General features: G+C 34.6%; 1 protein-coding gene across 2 annotated transcripts in view; it reads right to left on the reverse strand.

Annotated features, from left to right (window-relative positions):
* LOC106071023 (polyunsaturated fatty acid 5-lipoxygenase-like) overlaps positions 1–19,535 on the reverse strand; it is a 71,728-nt gene that overhangs the window by 12,535 nt on the left and 39,658 nt on the right. For both annotated transcript variants that reach the window (XM_056037503.1, XM_056037502.1), the window contains exon 4: positions 10,061–10,158. In XM_056037503.1, coding sequence (XP_055893478.1) covers positions 10,061–10,158 — 98 coding nt within the window. The remainder of the gene's footprint in view (positions 1–10,060; positions 10,159–19,535) is intronic.

Genomic DNA, 19,535 nt, shown 5'->3' on the forward strand with positions numbered 1-19,535 from the left:
ATACTTGGTTTGTTTATTTTTCTATTTCACGGGAATATTAAAAAAATTGGCGCTCGTTAAAAAAAAGGACAAACAATTATATCATTTTGTCCTCTCCTGAACAGACCATTTGTCTGATGAGACCCATGCTGTCCATGCTAAACAATGATCATCTCAAGGGGATGGAACCGTCAGTGTCACGATGTCCGTTGACCAGGGAATCCATCCCTAACATAACAATGAAAAGTGATTTAATTATTTGCTTAACAGGATCGTTTCCAGAAATCAGGGGAGCATTACTCCCGCAGGACATGTTTTCCTACCATATAAATTCACTACGGGTAGGGGATGAGGAGGTTTGATCTAGCTACTCCTCACCTTTTACTTGCCGTTTCTTGGAATAAGACTATAAAAATTCTAACTATTAGTACTGCCCCTTACATTTGTATTTCAATGAATTCAGTGTAAATAGATCTATATTCATTTTTATAACTATTTTAAGGTGACATCCTATGATCATTTTGTGTACCGTAGGCCCTTCTTTTTAAATTCTTTTAATTTAAGAAATGAGATAAAAACGATTTCTTACTAATTGAACTTATATATAGATCTATATTTTTACATATTTGAGTTACAATTCTAAATAGACATAGGCCTGAATTAAAACGCATTTATAAGGCAAGCTCAAAGCTTGTGTTCAAATATAAGAAAATAATGAACTTTGTTTTAATCAAAGTCTCTCTCAGGAAGGGAGAGTATCATGTTTGAAAAATATAGAAGTTTAATTTAGTCTTTCTGTTTCTTCGATGAAAACTTAATACGTATTGGTAGCTCTATAAAGTGTGTGGGAGGGGGGGAGTGTGAAGGTGTTAAAGAAATACAACTGTGGTGATAATATAAACTTATCAAATCTTTTAATAGTAGGCCTACAATAACCACTTATTACACTGACTATAGGGCTATTTGGGCAAATGCCCGGTGGGCCGGTACCCAAATGGGCCGGAAGGGCCACCGAAATGGCTTGATCGAATTCACTATGGTACATATCAAGTTGTTAAAGGTTTTATAATATTCTTATCATATTATTATTATTATTTTCTAAAAGGCCCTCTGAGCGTCGTGTTAAAAAAATCTTTCACAGACATTACAGTGTAATACTCTTTTAATCGAACACATTTTCCGAAAATAAAATGTAGACAGTGCTACTAGTAGGCTTCATCTTTTTAGGGCCTACATAATTGCTGATTTAAAAAGACGCTATATTGCTTATTAAGATATAGAGTTCACTGTATGCATGCATATCGATACATTATCAAACTTAACAATGATTTTTAAGGACCGATACATTTAGAAATGGATGCCCATCACATGATTGAGAATTTGTAGGCCGAATTTTATAGAAATGCCTGGGCCAATTTTGACACCCAGTCCGCCCCTGATTATCATGTTAAAATTAATTGGACTTAAATTTCAGCAAGAGTTCTCATTTTATCGCTTTTCCGGTGGTTTGTTTTTTTCTTTCGAACCTGCATCGTATTCCAATGAGACACAAATAAGTCTTTCATTATGATATTCATCGTTTGTTTATTGTGACAATCTCTGTATAGTTGGGTAACGCGTGTGAGTCATTAGCATAACATATCCAAGTGATTCCGTATGGCGGCCATGCTTGTGTGATAATTAAGAGATAATAATGAATTGTTTCGGGGAAATATGAGGAAGGTTACGTAATAAATTTATTTGGGGGGGGGGGTGTGGAGGGCTATTGCACACATATGGACATCATTGATCCTACTTTACCTAACAATGACTGGGCAAAGATACCATCTCATCATTCGGCCATTTTCTGAACTCATCTCGCTACAACACGTTTGCGTTACCGGCCATTTTACTTTCACTTTGTGTACACAGCCCGGTAACTTGGCAACTAGGTGACTCAAAGGACTAGATCTACCGTGGCTGACATCGGATAGCGGAGAGAGTGGACAGCGAAAGGGCACGCCATTGGTTACAATTAGAAAATAAAATGTGTAAAAATAAAGCGAAATAAAAGATAAAAGAAGAAAAGAAATTATCCACCTCTTTCCTTAATTATTCATCAAACCTTTTGACCCCCCAAAAAACCAAACTCTAGCCTAGTGTTTTGCAAACTTTTTCCATAACGGACCACTTCGCACAATCTAACAATTTACTGGAACACTTTGCTTATTTTTTCAGAGAGATTATTTCACGACGTTAATTATTCCAGTAGTTCGTTGAACACCAATAGAGGGAAACACTGCTCTAACCTAACAAAAGCAGTAGTTAAGTCTCTTTTTTTTTAAATCTCGTTTCTGAAGACTTAATGATTCACAAACATTTAGACCAGTAGACCTACATGCAATCACGTAAAGAGCATACATGACACCGCTGGCAAGCATTGGAATTAGCGAATCATGGCCCTGTATTACCAGAGAAAACTGCAGCTAGTAAATCATGGCCCTGTATTACCAGAGAAAACTGCAGCTAGCGAATCATGGCTCTGTATTACCAGAGAAAAACTGCAACTAGCAAATCATGGCCCCGTATTACCAGAGAAAAACTGCAATTAGCGAATCATGGCCTGTATTACTAGAGAAAAACTGCAACTAGCATATCATGGCCCTGTATTACCAGAGAAAACTGCAATTAGCGAATCATGGCCTGTATTACTAGAGAAAAACTGCAACTAGCAAATCATGGCCCTGTATTACCAGAGAAAACTGCAATTAGCGAATCATGGCCTGTATTACTAGAGAAAAACTGCAACTAGCATATCATGGCCCTGTATTACCAGAGAAAAACTGCAACTAGCAAATCATGGCCCTGTATTACCAGAGAAAAACTGCAACTAGCGAATCATGGCCCTGTATTACCAGAGAAAACTGCAATTAGAGAATCATGGCCTGTATTACTAGAGAAATCAGCAATTAGTGAATCATGGCCCTGTATTACCAGAGAAAAACTGCAACTAGCAAATCATGGCCCTGTATTACCAGAGAAAAACTGCAACTAGCAAATCATGGCCTGTATTGCCAGAGAAAAACTGCAACTAGCAAATCATGGCCCTGTATTACCAGAGAAAAACTGCAACTAGCAAATCATGGCCCTGTATTACCAGAGAAAAACTGCAACTAGCAAATCATGGCCCTGTATTACCAGAGAAAAACTGCAACTAGCAAATCATGGCCCTGTAACACCAAAGCTGCATACTTTATCAATAGAACCAAACAGTACGTCAGCGTGTGTGTTTATGTGCAAGGCCGGTTTTAGTCATAGGCAAACTAGGCAGCGGCCTAGGGCCTCCGTTTGGTGGGGGCCTAACACAGTACTAAAAAAATGTAGACAAAAAAAATGCGAAACTTGGATCAGATCTCAAACATACTAGAACGCTATGACTCTTATGTTTATGTCATGAGTTGATACTGTGATCTAATTCGATCTGTTTCTAGAAGCCGGGGTCATAGAAGACCAGAGCAAACAAACGTTAATTATAATCATCCAATCAGGGAAAGAGGTCAGGGAAAAATAGCATACGTCAGTTTCTAGAAGGTCAAAATTAATAAAATATTTAGGAAAGAAGTTTCTATGATTCTGGAAATTACGGTTGTTAAAAGTATAAATTAGGGGAAAGCTAGTTAGTCGGGGTACTTGCAAAGTAACAGGTCCTTGCTTTGACCGGGTAGGCTATTCTGCCTCAACGTAGCACCCGGGTGAAAAAGATTACTTGAGGAAGTAATTAGGCTAAATGAATAGCAAAACAAAACTACTGTGGGAGTGTCCAAGGGAATGCCAGAGCTTTCCCTTTGCACGGTGTGGAGTTGAAAGAGAGCTTCCACGTCCCTGTCGATAATCCCCAAGGGACCGTTACACTAATGACGAGTCCTGCACGGTTAGCTTGGTACAACATAGGAAAATGTCGGAGGTTCCTGGTGTACTCGGCCTTCGGCCATGCATTCTAGTCCATGCGCCCGGAGTGCCAGATATATCGGAAATAGCAATGTTTACATAGACATTGACTTGGATCTCTTCCAGACAGAACGGTTTGTTCAAGCTCAACTCTTTTGACAATCACACGGTCCTTGCATTGTAACGGTCTTTGCTTAGTAACGGTCTTGTGTTATAATAAGTTTAAACATTTGCGGGTCCATTAGTTGAAGTTATACTAGTTGGAGTTGCTGTTGTATTGTTAAGTTGTATAAATGATAAGTTATATCAGTTAAAGTTATGTTAGTAAAAAGTTTAATATTATAAGTTTTAAGTCAAGTCAGCATTGAATTTAAAAATAGAAGTTTGAAGAAGTTTAATAAAAAAAAGTTTGAAAACAACAGAGATGTTTCTTCAGTTTGTTATCAATTTGTCTATATAAATCTCCAGCAAGATGATTCTCTTTGAACCACAAATAATATAAGAAGAAATATCAACCAATAAATAAAGGAACAGAAATCACCACAGTTTACTATTCTAACTCTGTCTCTACTTCGGAAGTTGCGATATTTGAATTTCAGTTACTTGTTGATTTAGGTATACACACAGGCATTTTTTTTTAAAAATAAATTGCGTAATTTTATTTTTTCGCTGTTTTCTTTTTTTTTTTTTTTTTTAATTTTATTTAGGGCCACCAAATTCACTTCGGCTAAGGCCTCCAAGTAATCCAACGCCGGCCCTGTCGTGTGTATGGGTGACCCCCCCCCCACACACACACACACATTGAAAGTGTGTGTTTCTGTATGGACGCTTGTGAATGAGTGAAGGTGGGGGGGGGAGGGAGGGAGTGTTCTGTTGTCACAGATAAAGAAATAAATTACTGTAGACATTAATTATAAATAACAATAATAATAACAGACTTTGTGTTTATATAAGTAGACAAAGAAGACTCTTTTTTTATGACGTCACATCCTACGTTCTCACAAAACATTCACAACAAACAATGACGCAATATAAACATATTAGCACAGGGAGTATCTTATTACAACTGTAGAAAACATCTTGCATGTGTGTGTCTGTGTGTGTGTGTGAATACGAAGTAAAAATAAATTGTCTCAACATACGATCAGGACGAAAGGCGGAACTAAATATCGACTATCTCGTACGAACATTTTGTGAAGCACAAGTAGGCTTAGAGATGCAGAGAGTGTGTCAAACTACACGTACAACAGACTGAAATCTAGATCTAGATTCGAAGCCAATGTGCTAAACAACAACTTTGACGACATACGTGCTAACCCTTTCGCACGAAAGTGTCTAAATGGATTGCAGTGAATGTAATGGGCGTGTGTGAAATGAAAACCAAGAAAAACATTTTTAAAAATACTTTTAAAAAAATAATTTATTAAGTGTTATTGTATCAATAAATTTGGATCAGTCATGTAATTATATGTACAATTGACCTAGACCCGGGGTCGGCAGCCTGCGGCTCGCGAACCACATGCGGCTCTTTAGATGTGAAGCTGCGGCTCCTAGTTCCATAAGCAAATATGTTTTTTATTGAAGAAAACAAAACATTTAAAAATCGTTCTAAATCGATGGGACGTAGAGTTTTTTTGTTTCAAGTAAAAGAATTAGAAGCGAATTATCTTCTCAAAGTTTTGTATTGTCACGTAACGAAAGCTCTTCAAGGTACTGTAGTTGAAAACAAACTTGTTTATTTGTCACTCACTGATGTATCTTTAGAACAGAATAATTGCGTAGCAAGGTCGTAGATGAAAATTGTTTAGAAGTTATTTTAAAAATGAAAAAAACAAAGGGACAACAACGATTCTTCGGAGCAAAATAAGCCACGAAATTCTTACGTTTCACTAAATAATACACCAAGTAGCGCTTTGGGCCCAAAAGTTTCCGGCTGAAATAGTTGGGGTCATGAATTTTAGTAATCAAGATTGTTAACAGCATCTTGTCAAAAGCACTCTACCATCGTCAGTTTAAAGGATTCTTAAACGAAATGGAGACAATGAAATGCGATGGCTTTCCAGAGGTAAGGCGTTTTGCTTTGTGCTTGAATGAAATAAACACATTTCTAAATGAAAAAAAAAAGGTATTAATCACCCTGAATTAGAGAACGACAAATGGTTGCGAAAATTGTACTTTATGGTGGATATAACACCGAAATAAAATAAGCTGAATCTAAAACTGCAAAGAAAGGGAAACCCAACCTATGTTTAGGTATAAGAATTGGTTTATTTTGAAGAAAAAATTCTTTTTGCAGAAGACATTCATAGCGTTCAATTACTACATTTTCAATTTTTATAGGAATAAAGCCAGTGCAACTTTTAATACGAATTACTTCAGCACTGTTACAAAAAAAAATATGTAAAGGTGAATTTGCTAACAGATTTGAGCAATTTAATTGCAAGGAAAGCATTCAAGCATTCATAGTAATTTCTCTCAACACAAATAGTAACGAAATCCACATTGAGCAATTTGAATTTGATACTGGATCTCTAGAAATGCAATTGATCGGTTTAAAAAGTAAAGCTTTGTGGAGTGGAGAATTTACAGAGTTGAGAATCAAGTTGGAAAAGTTGGAGGTCCAGAAATGTATGTAACACAACAATAGTGGACATCTTTGAAAGAAATGTCTCGACTTAAGGTACTTTTATTCGACGCAAGGAATAGTCTTCCAGACTGCCACAGTCAGGTGAAGTTGGCATTTAGAGTACTGACTATCTTCGAATTGACATATTCGTGCGAGAAAGCGTTCTCTTGCATGAATATAATTAAAAGTAAAGTAAGAAGCCAACTTACAAAAGAAAATTTAGTGTTGTGTTTGAAACTAAAAATATATTATGTTATGTGCCAAATTTATCCAAACTTTCTAAAACCACGCTCCCATTGAATTTGTCTGCTCAATTAATTGTTGTTGAGCTACATGCAAATATTGAAGTGAATGTTAAATTGTTTGAATATTTTATGTAAATAAGAAGTAATTATTTAATAATCATATATTTTTATATTATCCAATTTGTTGTGAAAAAAAAAACACTACTTATATATGAATAAATAAATATTTTTCTTATAAATTTAATCAAAAAAACTTTATTTATGCGAGTACTAGTTATTGTTGGCAAGAAAAAAAAAAGACTCTTTAAAAACTTTGAAAATTATAATTTTTGGCTCTTCCAACTAAAAAGGTTGCCGATCCTGACCTAGACACAATAAATCTGTGCGATTAGAAATATTTTTACCAATAGTTTAGTTTTAGTTTAGCTTTTAGCTTTCCCAATGCGCTATGATCCTATCACTTGTCTGGATCAATTGTGAAAAAAGAGGGGGGGGGGGGAAGGGGTATCTTTGTGAATCTTTACGTGATCTTTTTTTCGAATGCATAAAGAAATGTTCACCCAGGACTCAAGAATCTTCAAGGGGACTACTTCAACTTAAACTACCACATCTTTCAAGTACGATTTCTTTCCCTTATTCAAGATAAACAAAATAATTAATTACTAGTAGTTATTCAACTAATTGGTTAATTTTTTTAATTGATTCTTGTGTTGTCAGGTAAAAAAAAATAATTGTGCAAAATTTCATCTTGATCGGCGATTGGGTGTGGGAGAAACAACATGTACAAACTTTTGACCAACAGACTGACAGAGTGAGTTGATAGAAGCCTTGTCAAAAAAAAAAAAAAAGGACGAAAGATGAAAAGCGATACATGATGGAATAAGTGCGAGGCACTAGACATTCTAATAAGTGTAGACCTAGATAACCAGGAGTGTTGCCTCCTTCACCTACTCGTTTCTTTTCACAAAATGGTGGAGAACGTCTGTGACTTTATGCAGAGCTTCTTATTTTTCATGATCTTTCTTTACATGGAGGTCAATGTTTAGTTCTCTTGATTGATTCAAGTCAAACTGATGTAAAAATAAACCACTGGGAAACGACTCCCGGAAATACCACAACACACTGGGAACAGAGGTTACTATATATTTTAGTAGGAAATGTCATTACAGAATAAAATGGTTAACCTTTAACTGCATAGAAAAAAGTTTGTTCATTTGAAATGTTTTGGGGACAGCCATAAATACCAGGAATAATTCTCGTAAATTTCTAAGCAATTACCCTAACCTAAACTCTAAACCGTAACTCTAACCTAACAAAAGCAGTAGTTGGACTTAAAAAAAAATGCTCGCTTCTAAAGACTTAATGATTCACAAACATTTAGACCAGTAGGTTTACATGCTATCGCTTACAGAGCGTACGTGACATTTAGAGAACAAAAGACAAATGTGGAAACGGGAATGTATACGAAAGACGAACTTTTTGTTTTTGGCGGGGATAAGTCAAAGTGCTAGTGAAATAGACGGACCAAAAATATAAGAGCGTGTTTGGGTCATTATAAGCGGGTCTTTCCAAATCAAGTAAAAAGTCTATGTGGGAGACATTATGATGCTCAGGTTAAAAAAAATGGGGGTTCCAGAGAGCGAAAAAAAAAAGAGAGAGAGAGTGAGAGAGAAGGAAAGAAACGCAAAATTTCACTGTAACAGATACACTAATTCACGGGCTAAAAAAGTATGTCAGGCTGATCGTTAAAATGAGGCCAATTAGTTAAAATATAAATAAAATATATATATATGGCTCCTTTTGTCTCGAAAGGCAATGGATGCGCCCAAATGAGTCACTGGTTTTGGTTTAATCTTGAGACGGGGCAGAATCTGGTGTGGCTAATCAAGCCAATTCTAGAGCAGCAGACTTTGCCACAATTCATACATGTGTATGCCTCTGATTCAGGGCTAGCGGACAGGGCAGCTTTCTTTTTTTCCCTCTTGATTAAGGCCGCTTCAATTCATTTGTTCTCAGCAAGGGTTGTCCCAGCACGCACAGTCTGTCTCCATACACTTCGGTCTTTGGCTATGTTTTCCCACATACTTTCGCTGATGCCTGAGGCTCTCATGTCTCGCTTGCAGACATCTCTATGTGTTAGTCTTGGGTGGCCCTTGGGTCTGACTCCTTCCACAAGCTCAGCATATAAGATATCTTTCGGGATTCTACCATCTGCCATACGGGTGACATGTCCTTGGCCATATAAAGTTGAATAAAACAAATATGGTCCACAACTTGAGTTACGTTGTTCACGTTTCTAAGGGGGGAGGGAGGGGGTATTAACTAAAGGTAAAGACACAGGTATGTTGCCTGTTGAGATTGTTTCCCAAACTTTGTCCATCAATGTGGTAAGACAGTATGGCAGTACAGCAAAGACTGTTGACTCTTCAATTTGTGGGACAGAAATCGGACATTTGGGTACAAATCACATTCTTTACACGCTTTACATCCAGTATTTGCGGAATTCCTTTGTAGACAGCATTTTAAATATATGAAAAAACAACTCAATTATAACATACTGCCCTTAAGAACTAAGAGCCAAGAACCTAGGTGGATCATTTCTTTTTACGAGTTCATCTTGAGACAGATAGTAAGGCGAAAGCTTTTTGAACTAGGAATCACACTAAACGATGGAATCTCACTAAACAACAGAACCTCTCCAAACGATAGAGCCTCACTAAACAACAAAACCTCTCTTAACGACAGAACCTAACTAAACGACAGAATCTCATTAAACGACAGAACCTCACTAGAAGACAGAACCTCACTAAACGAAAGAATCTTACTAAACAACATAACTTCACTACACAAGAACATAATTACTTTAAGAACTTAACGCTAAGCGCACAGCGTGCCTTTCCTATGTATTATTCGCTTGGTTAAAAAAAATGTGTTGTTTACTGGTACACGTGAGTGTATTCGAACAGGCAAACAAATAAAACGCGATTGTTTATCATTCAAAGTCAAGATGTTTAATGATTTACCTGATTCAATTAATGACGCAATTACAACGTAACAGTCCAGCCATGTTATCTGTTGTTGCTATGTTGTATTTTTACTTCAGATTATGTTTTACACTGATGTGCGTATGTGTTGGAAGTGTTCTGGTGTGTTACACGTCTATACGTTGTGATGACACGTTCGTGTATATGTTGTGTAAGAATGGTTTTGTAAGGGGGTAAAAGTGTGTGTGTGTGTGTGTGTGTGTGTGTGTGTGTGTGTGACATAAAGGGGGGCTACTCACTTGTCTGGCATTTCTTTCACAAGTTCAATGAGGGAGTGGTTTAAACTTGCCACCCTCTGAAGACCAAAATAGAGATCATTGCTCCATCGATCAGCTCCCTTGAAGAAAAAAAAATATATCTCATGAAACTAAAATTATACTTACACATTGCCTACCTAAAAAATCTCAATGAAAATTTAATGCTATATCTATCAACGTTTAAAGCTAAAACAATTAAATTCAGTTTAAAAAATATGTTTTTAACATCTGATGCTTTTTTTTTTTTTTGGGGGGGGGGGGGGGGGGGGGTTAAAATTAAAGAATTAAAAAAAAATTGTTGTAGCTGATTTTTTTTTTCTAGAGAACGAAGCAGTTTGAAAAAAAAATTATCATACGTTTTGTAATTGTTGCAGCGCATTAAGAAGAAATTCTTCATATATATATGATTAGTTAATGACTATCGAATTTAAAAAAAAATGAAAATTAACATATTAACTAATAAGACAATCTATTCTAATACATCATAGCAATCAAAACTTTACAAAACAATTTCAATTCTTGGACACTATGAAGTGGTCATCATTTGTTGTTAGGTGGACTAAGAGTGGACAGAATTGAGTTTAAATCAGAAATTTGTTTAGTTGAGAAATGTGTATGGATTAGTTCAGACTTAAATCACCAGCACCAAAAAGAGAAAAGGAAAAAAAAAACTTTCTCATTCTTCTGGGATCATTGTTATATATTTTTTTAAAACTCATACAAAGTAACAAATGAAACTTTTTTTTCAGAGATGTTCTACAAATCAAAAGCAAGAGATTTATCCATAGAATGAATGGAAGCAAGTGAAGCTTTTCAACGAATCACACGTACAGAGAGTATTATATATACACACACAAAAAAACACAATAACAAACAAACGTTTTTACTTTTTGTTATATAAAAGCTTAACCTATGACTCTAGTACCTATGATATAGATTATAGACCTACGTTTTATTAGTAAGTAGTGTTGTGGGCTAATCTAGTGACTTCACTTCGATCTCAATTATTACTTCACATTAGACACAGAACCTTACAAGTTAAAAATATACTTGATTAACAACTTTCACTGTTATAAAATGACACCTATATTTATCACTGGGAAGTCTGTCTAGTCTTCATAAACGTCGCTATTTCTAACTAACATCCAAAACAAACTACTTGTTCTGTTGTCACAGATAAATAAATAAATTGCTGTCGACATTAATTAATAATAACAATAATAACAAGAGGCGGCCCCCGTGGGAGACGGATCCCTGTCGGATCCGCATATTCGCAAGGAATATTCTAGACGTGATTTTGTTTTGATTGTTAAAAGTAATAATGTTTCAAAGATTCATTTGGCGTTGTAAAATTTTTTTTTTATTTTTATGTAAAATCTCCCGCTGGTCGACGGAGGATGTCATCGAGCAGGGTATGAAACCGAGACCGTATACATAATCAGTCCTGCGCGCTAACCGCACGACCAGGCATTGCTCTTAACTAATGACAAACTGGTTACAAACTAATAGCCTATTATTGATAATATACCTACACATTACGGAATGACAACTACCGGATATGTACAATATGTCAGAAGAGCGATTTTAGATAATCTTTTGGTATTGAGCATTTTCATTTAAATGGAACTAGAATGAGGATGTAGATCTACCTAAATTAAACTACTAATTTAGCACTCTCGATATCTATATCTACTAGATCTAAAATATATATTTGGGATAATGTAGATGTAATTTAGATACGATTTATGTAAAAAAAAAAACACTAGATAATCAATTTCAATATAAAATTTTAAAAAAGGTAGATTAGTTTTAGTATTTTATAACATTGCAATATTGACATATTGACAATCTAGACTTTAGAAATAAAAATCTACACTTTAAGTCTAGAAATTAAAATTATAGATCTAGATCATGGCTGTCTGGTAGTGCGGGTTGCGCGCTGGACTGTCGTTTGGATTCATTGAAGGTCCCAGGTTCAAACCCTGCCCGCTCCCATCCCCCGTAGTCCTGCGGGAGGTCTGGACTACAAATCTGAAGCAACATCCGAAACATGTAAAACAACAAACATTCTAAACTAGACCAAGAAATTCTAGATCTAGGTTCTACAATGATTTTAATTAAAACTTAAATCTAAATCTAGTTTTAAAAATCTAGCTCTAGTGTAAAAAAAATCTAGATCTAGTGTAAATAAAATCTAGATCTAGTGTAAAAAATCTAGAGTAGATCTAAATCTAGCTATTATGTCTTTTTAAAATGCGAGTCACATTACAAGGTTTAATAAACATTACTATACCGAGTTGTTTTAGCATTTAAAGAATTTATTCCATATGACGTCAAAGGAAAAAAAATCCACTATGTCACACGGCCTAGTTAGACTAAAAAATGTCTTCTATACGAGTAGCTTGTCGAGTGTTCATAGACATTGGTGCATCGAGTGATTTCTTTTAGCATTTCATTTAAAGAATTAACTCCATATATCGTGAAAGGAAAAAAGTTCCATTACGTCACACGTCCTAGTTAGACTACAAATGTCTTCTATACGAGCAGCTTCTCGAGGGTTCATAGACATTGGTGCACCGAGTGAGTTCTTTTAGCATTTCATTTGATGGGCTAGTTAGACTATATATATATATATATATATATATATATATATATATATATATATATATATATATATATATATATATATATATATATAAAAGGATAAAAGACGCTTTTTTTTTGTTTTGTCTGTCAGTCTGTCTGTCCGTCATGTTAATAGCGAGAAAAAAAAGCCTAAAAGCTATTGAAAATCTGATTCAAATTTAATTTCCCTTCCGAAGCATCGCATTAGTTTTAAATTTCTATAATAGATTGTTCCGGATGTTTATAAATTTATACTGAGAGAAAATAAGAATTCCAGATTAATCAAATACCGTTAATTAAATTTGTGGGATGGTCTGTTATGAAAATTAGATGTACCATAGCTTTATGGAGAGATTTTCAAACCATACTTTGGTGTTAGGAAGTTGTTTTCCTTAAAAATAGGAACATAATATTAACGATGATTAGATTTTATAACGTTTTGGCTAGAAAGTTAAATGTAGTGTAAGAGAGAAGTGCGATTTTACATAAAAGTTAAAATATTTTTCATAAAAAATCCGAACAACCAATTTTCGTAAATGAGAACATTATTTGTTTTATTTATTAGAAGAGGCATTTCAAACACTTATTAGCGTTATTAGATTTTTCATATAAATATCGGATCATTTTTTGGCGACGATTTGTAAGAAAATTAAGGTAATGTAGGTCGATTTGTTTTTCGAAACAAAATCCGGAACATTCTTTACCGATTAAACAACTTTTATTATGTTTCGGCAAGAAAATTAACAGTAAAATAAGTCTAAAAAGTGATTTTCAATAATCGTTTCTAGTAAATTACTTTCTTATTTTAAAATCCTAAACAATCTATTAAGTTAAAAATTCGGAACAATTGATATTGATAAATAAACTATAGTGACGTAGTGTCAAAGAATATAAGTGTAGTATTAGTCAATTATGCGATTTCAAACAATAATTTGACATAATTTATTTTTTATAAAACAATATCCGGAACAACTTTATAGTTAATGAAATATAAATCAGTATAGATATTTTTATTTAGCATTTATATGCTATTTACATTAAAAAACCGGAACAATGTATTAAAGATCATGTGTTTATTGCAACGTTTAAGCATGGAAATAAAATCTAATATAAGTTAGAAGAGCAAACAAATATTCGTAGGCATTGATTTGTTTTTCACAAACATCCGGAACAATCTATTATACATACTTAAAACTATTGCAATATTCAATATTCCTGAATGAAAAATTAAAGGTTAAATCAGATTTACAATAGCCTTTAGTGTTGTTTGTTAATCTAATCGTGACGGACAGACGGACCAACAGATAAAACGTACAAAAATAAGCTTCTTTTATTCGGATAGGGGCACTAAACAAAAAATAAATAAAATCTGATTTTTTTAAAAAAGTTTAAGGAAATTGCTTAGCAGTAAGGCATGTTGCGACGTTACGCTGCTGCACGAAAATTGCTGCATAAAAAGTCCATTTTAAAAAATGTGCGAGATATTTACATACAAAGTGCATTATTAGCCTTAATAAACAAACAGAAATGTTTTCTTTTAATTTTAGCAGCTAGTTGACCAGAAAAAACACCTATAACTATTATTTATATTTGTTGTAAACATTTCTTGTGCATTTTATAAATACATTTGACTTAATGATACTGAAAATACACAAAGCCGATGCATCCTTGTTAGCATATTGTAGCATTGCCTCCCTTACATTTACGTAATTGTTTTAGAATTGGTGTATTTTTTATGAAAAAATCGCTTGCATAATTAATTTTATGAATTAAACGGTTTGCTTTTAGAAAACCAAAAGTAGCCGTTGCACCTAAACTTTTCAAGCCGCATTTAATGATGAAATAATATTTTTCATATCTCTTCTAGTTTTCGAGATCTGAGTGTGACAGACGGACATTTTGCACAAACCTAATAGCGGCATTTTCCCCTTACGGGGCCCCTAATAAAAGAGACTTTTTTTTATTACGTCATATTCTACTTTCTCACAAAACATTCACAACAAACAATGACGCAATAGAAACATATTATCACATCCTTCTTTTTAAAGTTCTTAAGATTGATATCTACTAGGAACCTTAATAACTCGACCACTTCTGGTTATCTTGACTGGCACAAGTTCTCTAGACGTTGGTCTTTAACTGTCTGTTTCGTTTGTTACAACAGTTTGCAGTTCATTGTCTTCATCGGTATCATAGTACCCAGAGATGTCTTCATCGAAACTCTTGTTCAAAAAGCGTTGATTTCGTCTGTAGGTCTTTCTATCGTTTGTCTTTATGACGTAAGATCTGGGTGATGAATGTTTTTTTTTTAATGACAACTGCTTTCTGCCATGTTTGTCCTAGACGAACTGTCACTTTCTCTCTGACAAGAGTAATCTTTAGGTAGTCTTGCTTTTGCATCGTATTTCACTTTGCTTCTCATCTGTCGTTCTTTTAGTAATGTCTCTGCATTTTCAGCTACAGATGGTTTCAATAGTTTGGGATCAGTTGGAATGATGTCCCTGAGTCTTCTACACATCAGCAGTTGTGATGGTGAATACGGAAACCCGCTTATCGGAGTATTTCTATACTCGAGCATAGCGAGATATGGATTTTCCCACTTTTGTATGCTTTGTTGAATATCTGCTTTACGATACCAACATACACCTCACTTTGACCATTTGATTGAGGGTACCTAGGGCCTGATGTGGTTATCTTAAAACCCAACTCAGAAGCAAACTCTCTATATTGAAAGCTATTGAATGGCATATTGTCGCTCACTATTTCTTCTGGTATGCCATGTCTAGCAAAAATACCTTTCATTGCCCTGATAACACATTCTGCTGTTTTGTTCTCCAGTCGTTTTATTTCAGGGTATTTGGAGAAATAGTCCACAACTAGCAAGTAGTCATTGTTTCGCCATTCAAAGAAATCTGTCGCAACCTTTTTCCATGGTCTGTCTGGTACAGTATGAGGTAGCAATTTTTCCTTCACACTATTTCTTTTGAACATTGCACATGTTGAGCATTTCATTATTGTCGAAAAAATATATTTGGACAATCCTGGCCAAAACACATTCTGTTATGCCTTCGATCCATTTTTCTCAAGACCAACCTGTGTGCCACTTGTCGAGAATTTCATTTCTCATACTTGAAAGAATTATAATTCTGTTCTCATAAAACAATATTCCATTCTCTTCATGAATACTGTCTTTTAATGACCAGTACACTTTTACTTTTTTTTTTTTTGCACTTAATTTTTAAACTTTGGCCATCCTTTTCTAACATACTTGCTCAATAACTTCAGTTTAACATCAGATTCAGTTTTTCGACGAATTTCTTTTATCTTCTAATCACTTCCGGAAAACTTTTCTGTTGCGCTCTGATTTGTCATAAGCATATCATCATCTGATCTCGATTGCTCTTGACCATGTAATAGTTTATCCTCTTCGTGCAATTGAGAACCTGACGTATAAGTTGTTGTTAGTTGACTTCTCTGTATCAACTCTCGTGGAACTTCATTCTGTTGCTTAACATCATGTACTTCAACGTTTTCTTTTGCTTCAATTAGTTTCAAAGCAATAGATGTTTTTATACCTAAAACTGTGTTTATTTCTTTCTTGATCACATACAGATCATCTTGGACCTCCACATCGTCGACTTTAAATATGACCGATGCAACTCCTTAAAAACTCTAATGATTTATCCCCAAATGCTCGTAGGGTAGTATTTGAGTGCCTTACCTGAGTATCAGTTTCTAAATTGTTCCACGTTGACTCTGATATGACATTAGCTTGTGCTCCTGTGTCAATCTTCATTTTGACTATTTTTTCCATAATCGTGACATTAACCATCCAAACTTTGACATTGTTGTCAGTACCAATAGCCTCAAACCACAACTCATTTACTTGGCTTGACTGACTTTCATCGTCCAGTAAATCAACAGCCTTGAAGTGTTTCAAATGACATTTGGAAGCAACATGATTTCTCTTTTTACATTTTCGGCATGTCTGTCCTACTGCTGGGTAATTGTATTTTCCATGAGATCTACCACAAGATCTGCAATCTCTAATGATACTTGTTACATGATTCATTGTCACTTTTACATGTGAGCTTTTGACTGGCTTTCTATCTTCTGCCTTCTTTAATTTATTAGCAGCATCCACATGTAGTCCTTTTATATCTATCATTTGGTTCTGGGTATGCTCGTCAGCACGAATTATGTTTGCTGCTTTCTCTAAAGTTAAGGCTACATCTCTCAAAAGTCTCTCTCTCACTCGATCCGACTGTATGCCACATACCAATCGATCTCTGATGAGTTCATCTCGAAGGTTGTCAACTTGCATTCCTTTGCCAAATTCTTCAACTCAGTATAATACTGTTCAAACGTTTCACAATCTTTTTGATTTCTTATGAAGAATTTAAATCTGTCTTACACAGTGTTAGACTTAGGCAAAAATGATTCTCAAACCTTTCAATTACTTTGTCTACAATTTCATCTTCACATACTTGAAAAGTATTGTAGATGTCTCGAGCGGGTTCACCAATCAGGTGTAACAATAAAGCTTTCTTCACTGGCTCGGGCTTCCTATTCTTTTCAGAGGCGACCATGAACAGTTCAAAACTTTGTCTCCATTTTTTCCATCTTTCAGATAGATTACCGTCTAGTGACAACGGTCTAGGAGGATCGAATAATTCTATTATTCATATAGATCAGTGATTCCCAAAGTGGTCTATATAGACCCCCAGGGGTCTACGAAGACGTCCAGGGGGTCCATGAAAATGAAAAAGTAAATTGGGGGTCTATGAGATGCCCATGGGGGTCTACGGTGATGAATTTCAATTACAGACAGTTATAATTTTCACACTCCGTTAATGTTACTATTTCAAGCACGTATAAATAATTGGTAATTTAGTTATAAATATTTGTCCTGCTATTGAAATGTAAAATTGTTGTATTTAATTTCAATAGGGCATATTTATGTAAATAGTTACTTTTGTCTACCTGTAACTAATGTTTCACAAAAAGAAATCTAGATTTTACATCATAGATTATTTATTTCCTTGGTTAAATAAGCGATTGTCTAAATGCCTTTTTATGACCATATGAAACCAATTCGGCCTACACTGGAGGATTATTTGAGACGATGCTACCCTCGTAAAAAAAATAAACGTGATAAAAATTTCAAAAACTCAAAAATAAAGTTCAGAATAAACCCACACAATCTTTCTTCAACATCATATAGAAAAGATGGTGATTTGTGAGTGTCTTATAAGATCTCTTTACCTATAGCCAAATATGGAAAACACTATAGATAAAACATTGATTTTACCAGCCATTGAAGTAGTTTTAAAAACTGTTTTACATAAACGTAAATCTGTTATTATGCAACAAATTTCTTTAAGAAACACTATAGTTCAAGGGCACATCGGTGGGATGAGCATTAAAGCTGCAAACTGCATAATGGTCTTCTGCTCCATATTTATCCCCAGGGCTGACTCACGAAACCTTTCCCATGTTTGGGTATAGCTGCAAAGCAGCAGATTATTGAATTCAGTTTTCCTTTGGCTTGGTGGGCTGCAAGTCAACGCTAATGAGTCCCTCCTGCCAAAGCTTACTGATTTAGGCACCAGTAACTCATCTTTGACCCTTCTCATGTAAGTGAAAACAGCTCCGCGGGCCCAATATTTGAGCCAGATGTGAAAAATCACAATAGAAACTGCTCTTTTCAAAAACTTTTAAAATGATATTTAAGGCAAATTGATTACTAATTAATATTTAATGTTTGAAAGACTACTTCATAGAACAAAAATTTCTATATGAAACATAATAACCGTAATAACAAATGATGAACATGCAAAAAAAAATATAAAAAAAATTCTAGTGTGTTTGGTGATTCCCGCAATACATTTTTTTTTTTGGTTTAAATTTTATCAGTCAAAAAAGATTGTATCGTTTTGTGTAGCTTTAAATTACTTTTTCACTCTTCGACTCAATACAGTTATAAATTAGTTTTAAAAATGAGTTTATGAATCTGCGAAAATTGCAATACAAGTTAAGCAGGGGGTCTACCGAAAACCAGAAAACATGGCAAGGGGTCTACGAGACAAAAAAGTTTGGGAACCACTGATATAGATTATAGATTCTATGTCTAGATCTAGATCTAAAACAAAATGAACTAACGACACCACTTGATACAAATAAAATGTACTTTTAGCAATTTAGAAACCACTACCTGTTACCAGCGTTTTTAACCAATCTGACACCTAATCTAACACAAGATCTGACACCAAATCTGACACCATGTTCTATTGTCACAGATAAATAAATAAAATGCTGTAGACATTAATTATTAATAACAATAATAATAACAGAGACTTTGTGTTTATACAAGTAGACATAGAAGACTTTTTTTTATTACGTCATATCCTACTTTCTCACAAAACATTCACAACAAACAATGATGCAATATAAACATATTAGCACACTACTTCTATACTCTCGCCAGGTTGCTTTCTTGTTCGTCTATCCTAATACGTCATTCGTTTGTCTTACTACGTCACTACTTTTACCGTCGCTAAAACAATACACAATATATTTGTCTAACAAAACTAACATACTCTATAAACTAGTACATAACAGTAGAGTTGTGTACCTTGGGAACGGCAAAATAGTTATTTAGCTTCGAAAATCAAAAGTACTACATGTATTTATTTCCTATGGCTACTGTCTACCTTATTGATTGTGTGAAGTCAGGCATGTCTTGAATTCAACAAAGTATGATATAAATGCTCTTAAATTTGTATAGATCCGGAAAGTCTATTAGACAAAACTAAAATATCGGTTTTTCAAA

This window comes from Biomphalaria glabrata, chromosome 8 (assembly GCF_947242115.1).
Source record: "Biomphalaria glabrata chromosome 8, xgBioGlab47.1, whole genome shotgun sequence".
In the NCBI taxonomy this organism is placed as follows: Eukaryota; Metazoa; Mollusca; class Gastropoda; family Planorbidae; genus Biomphalaria; species Biomphalaria glabrata.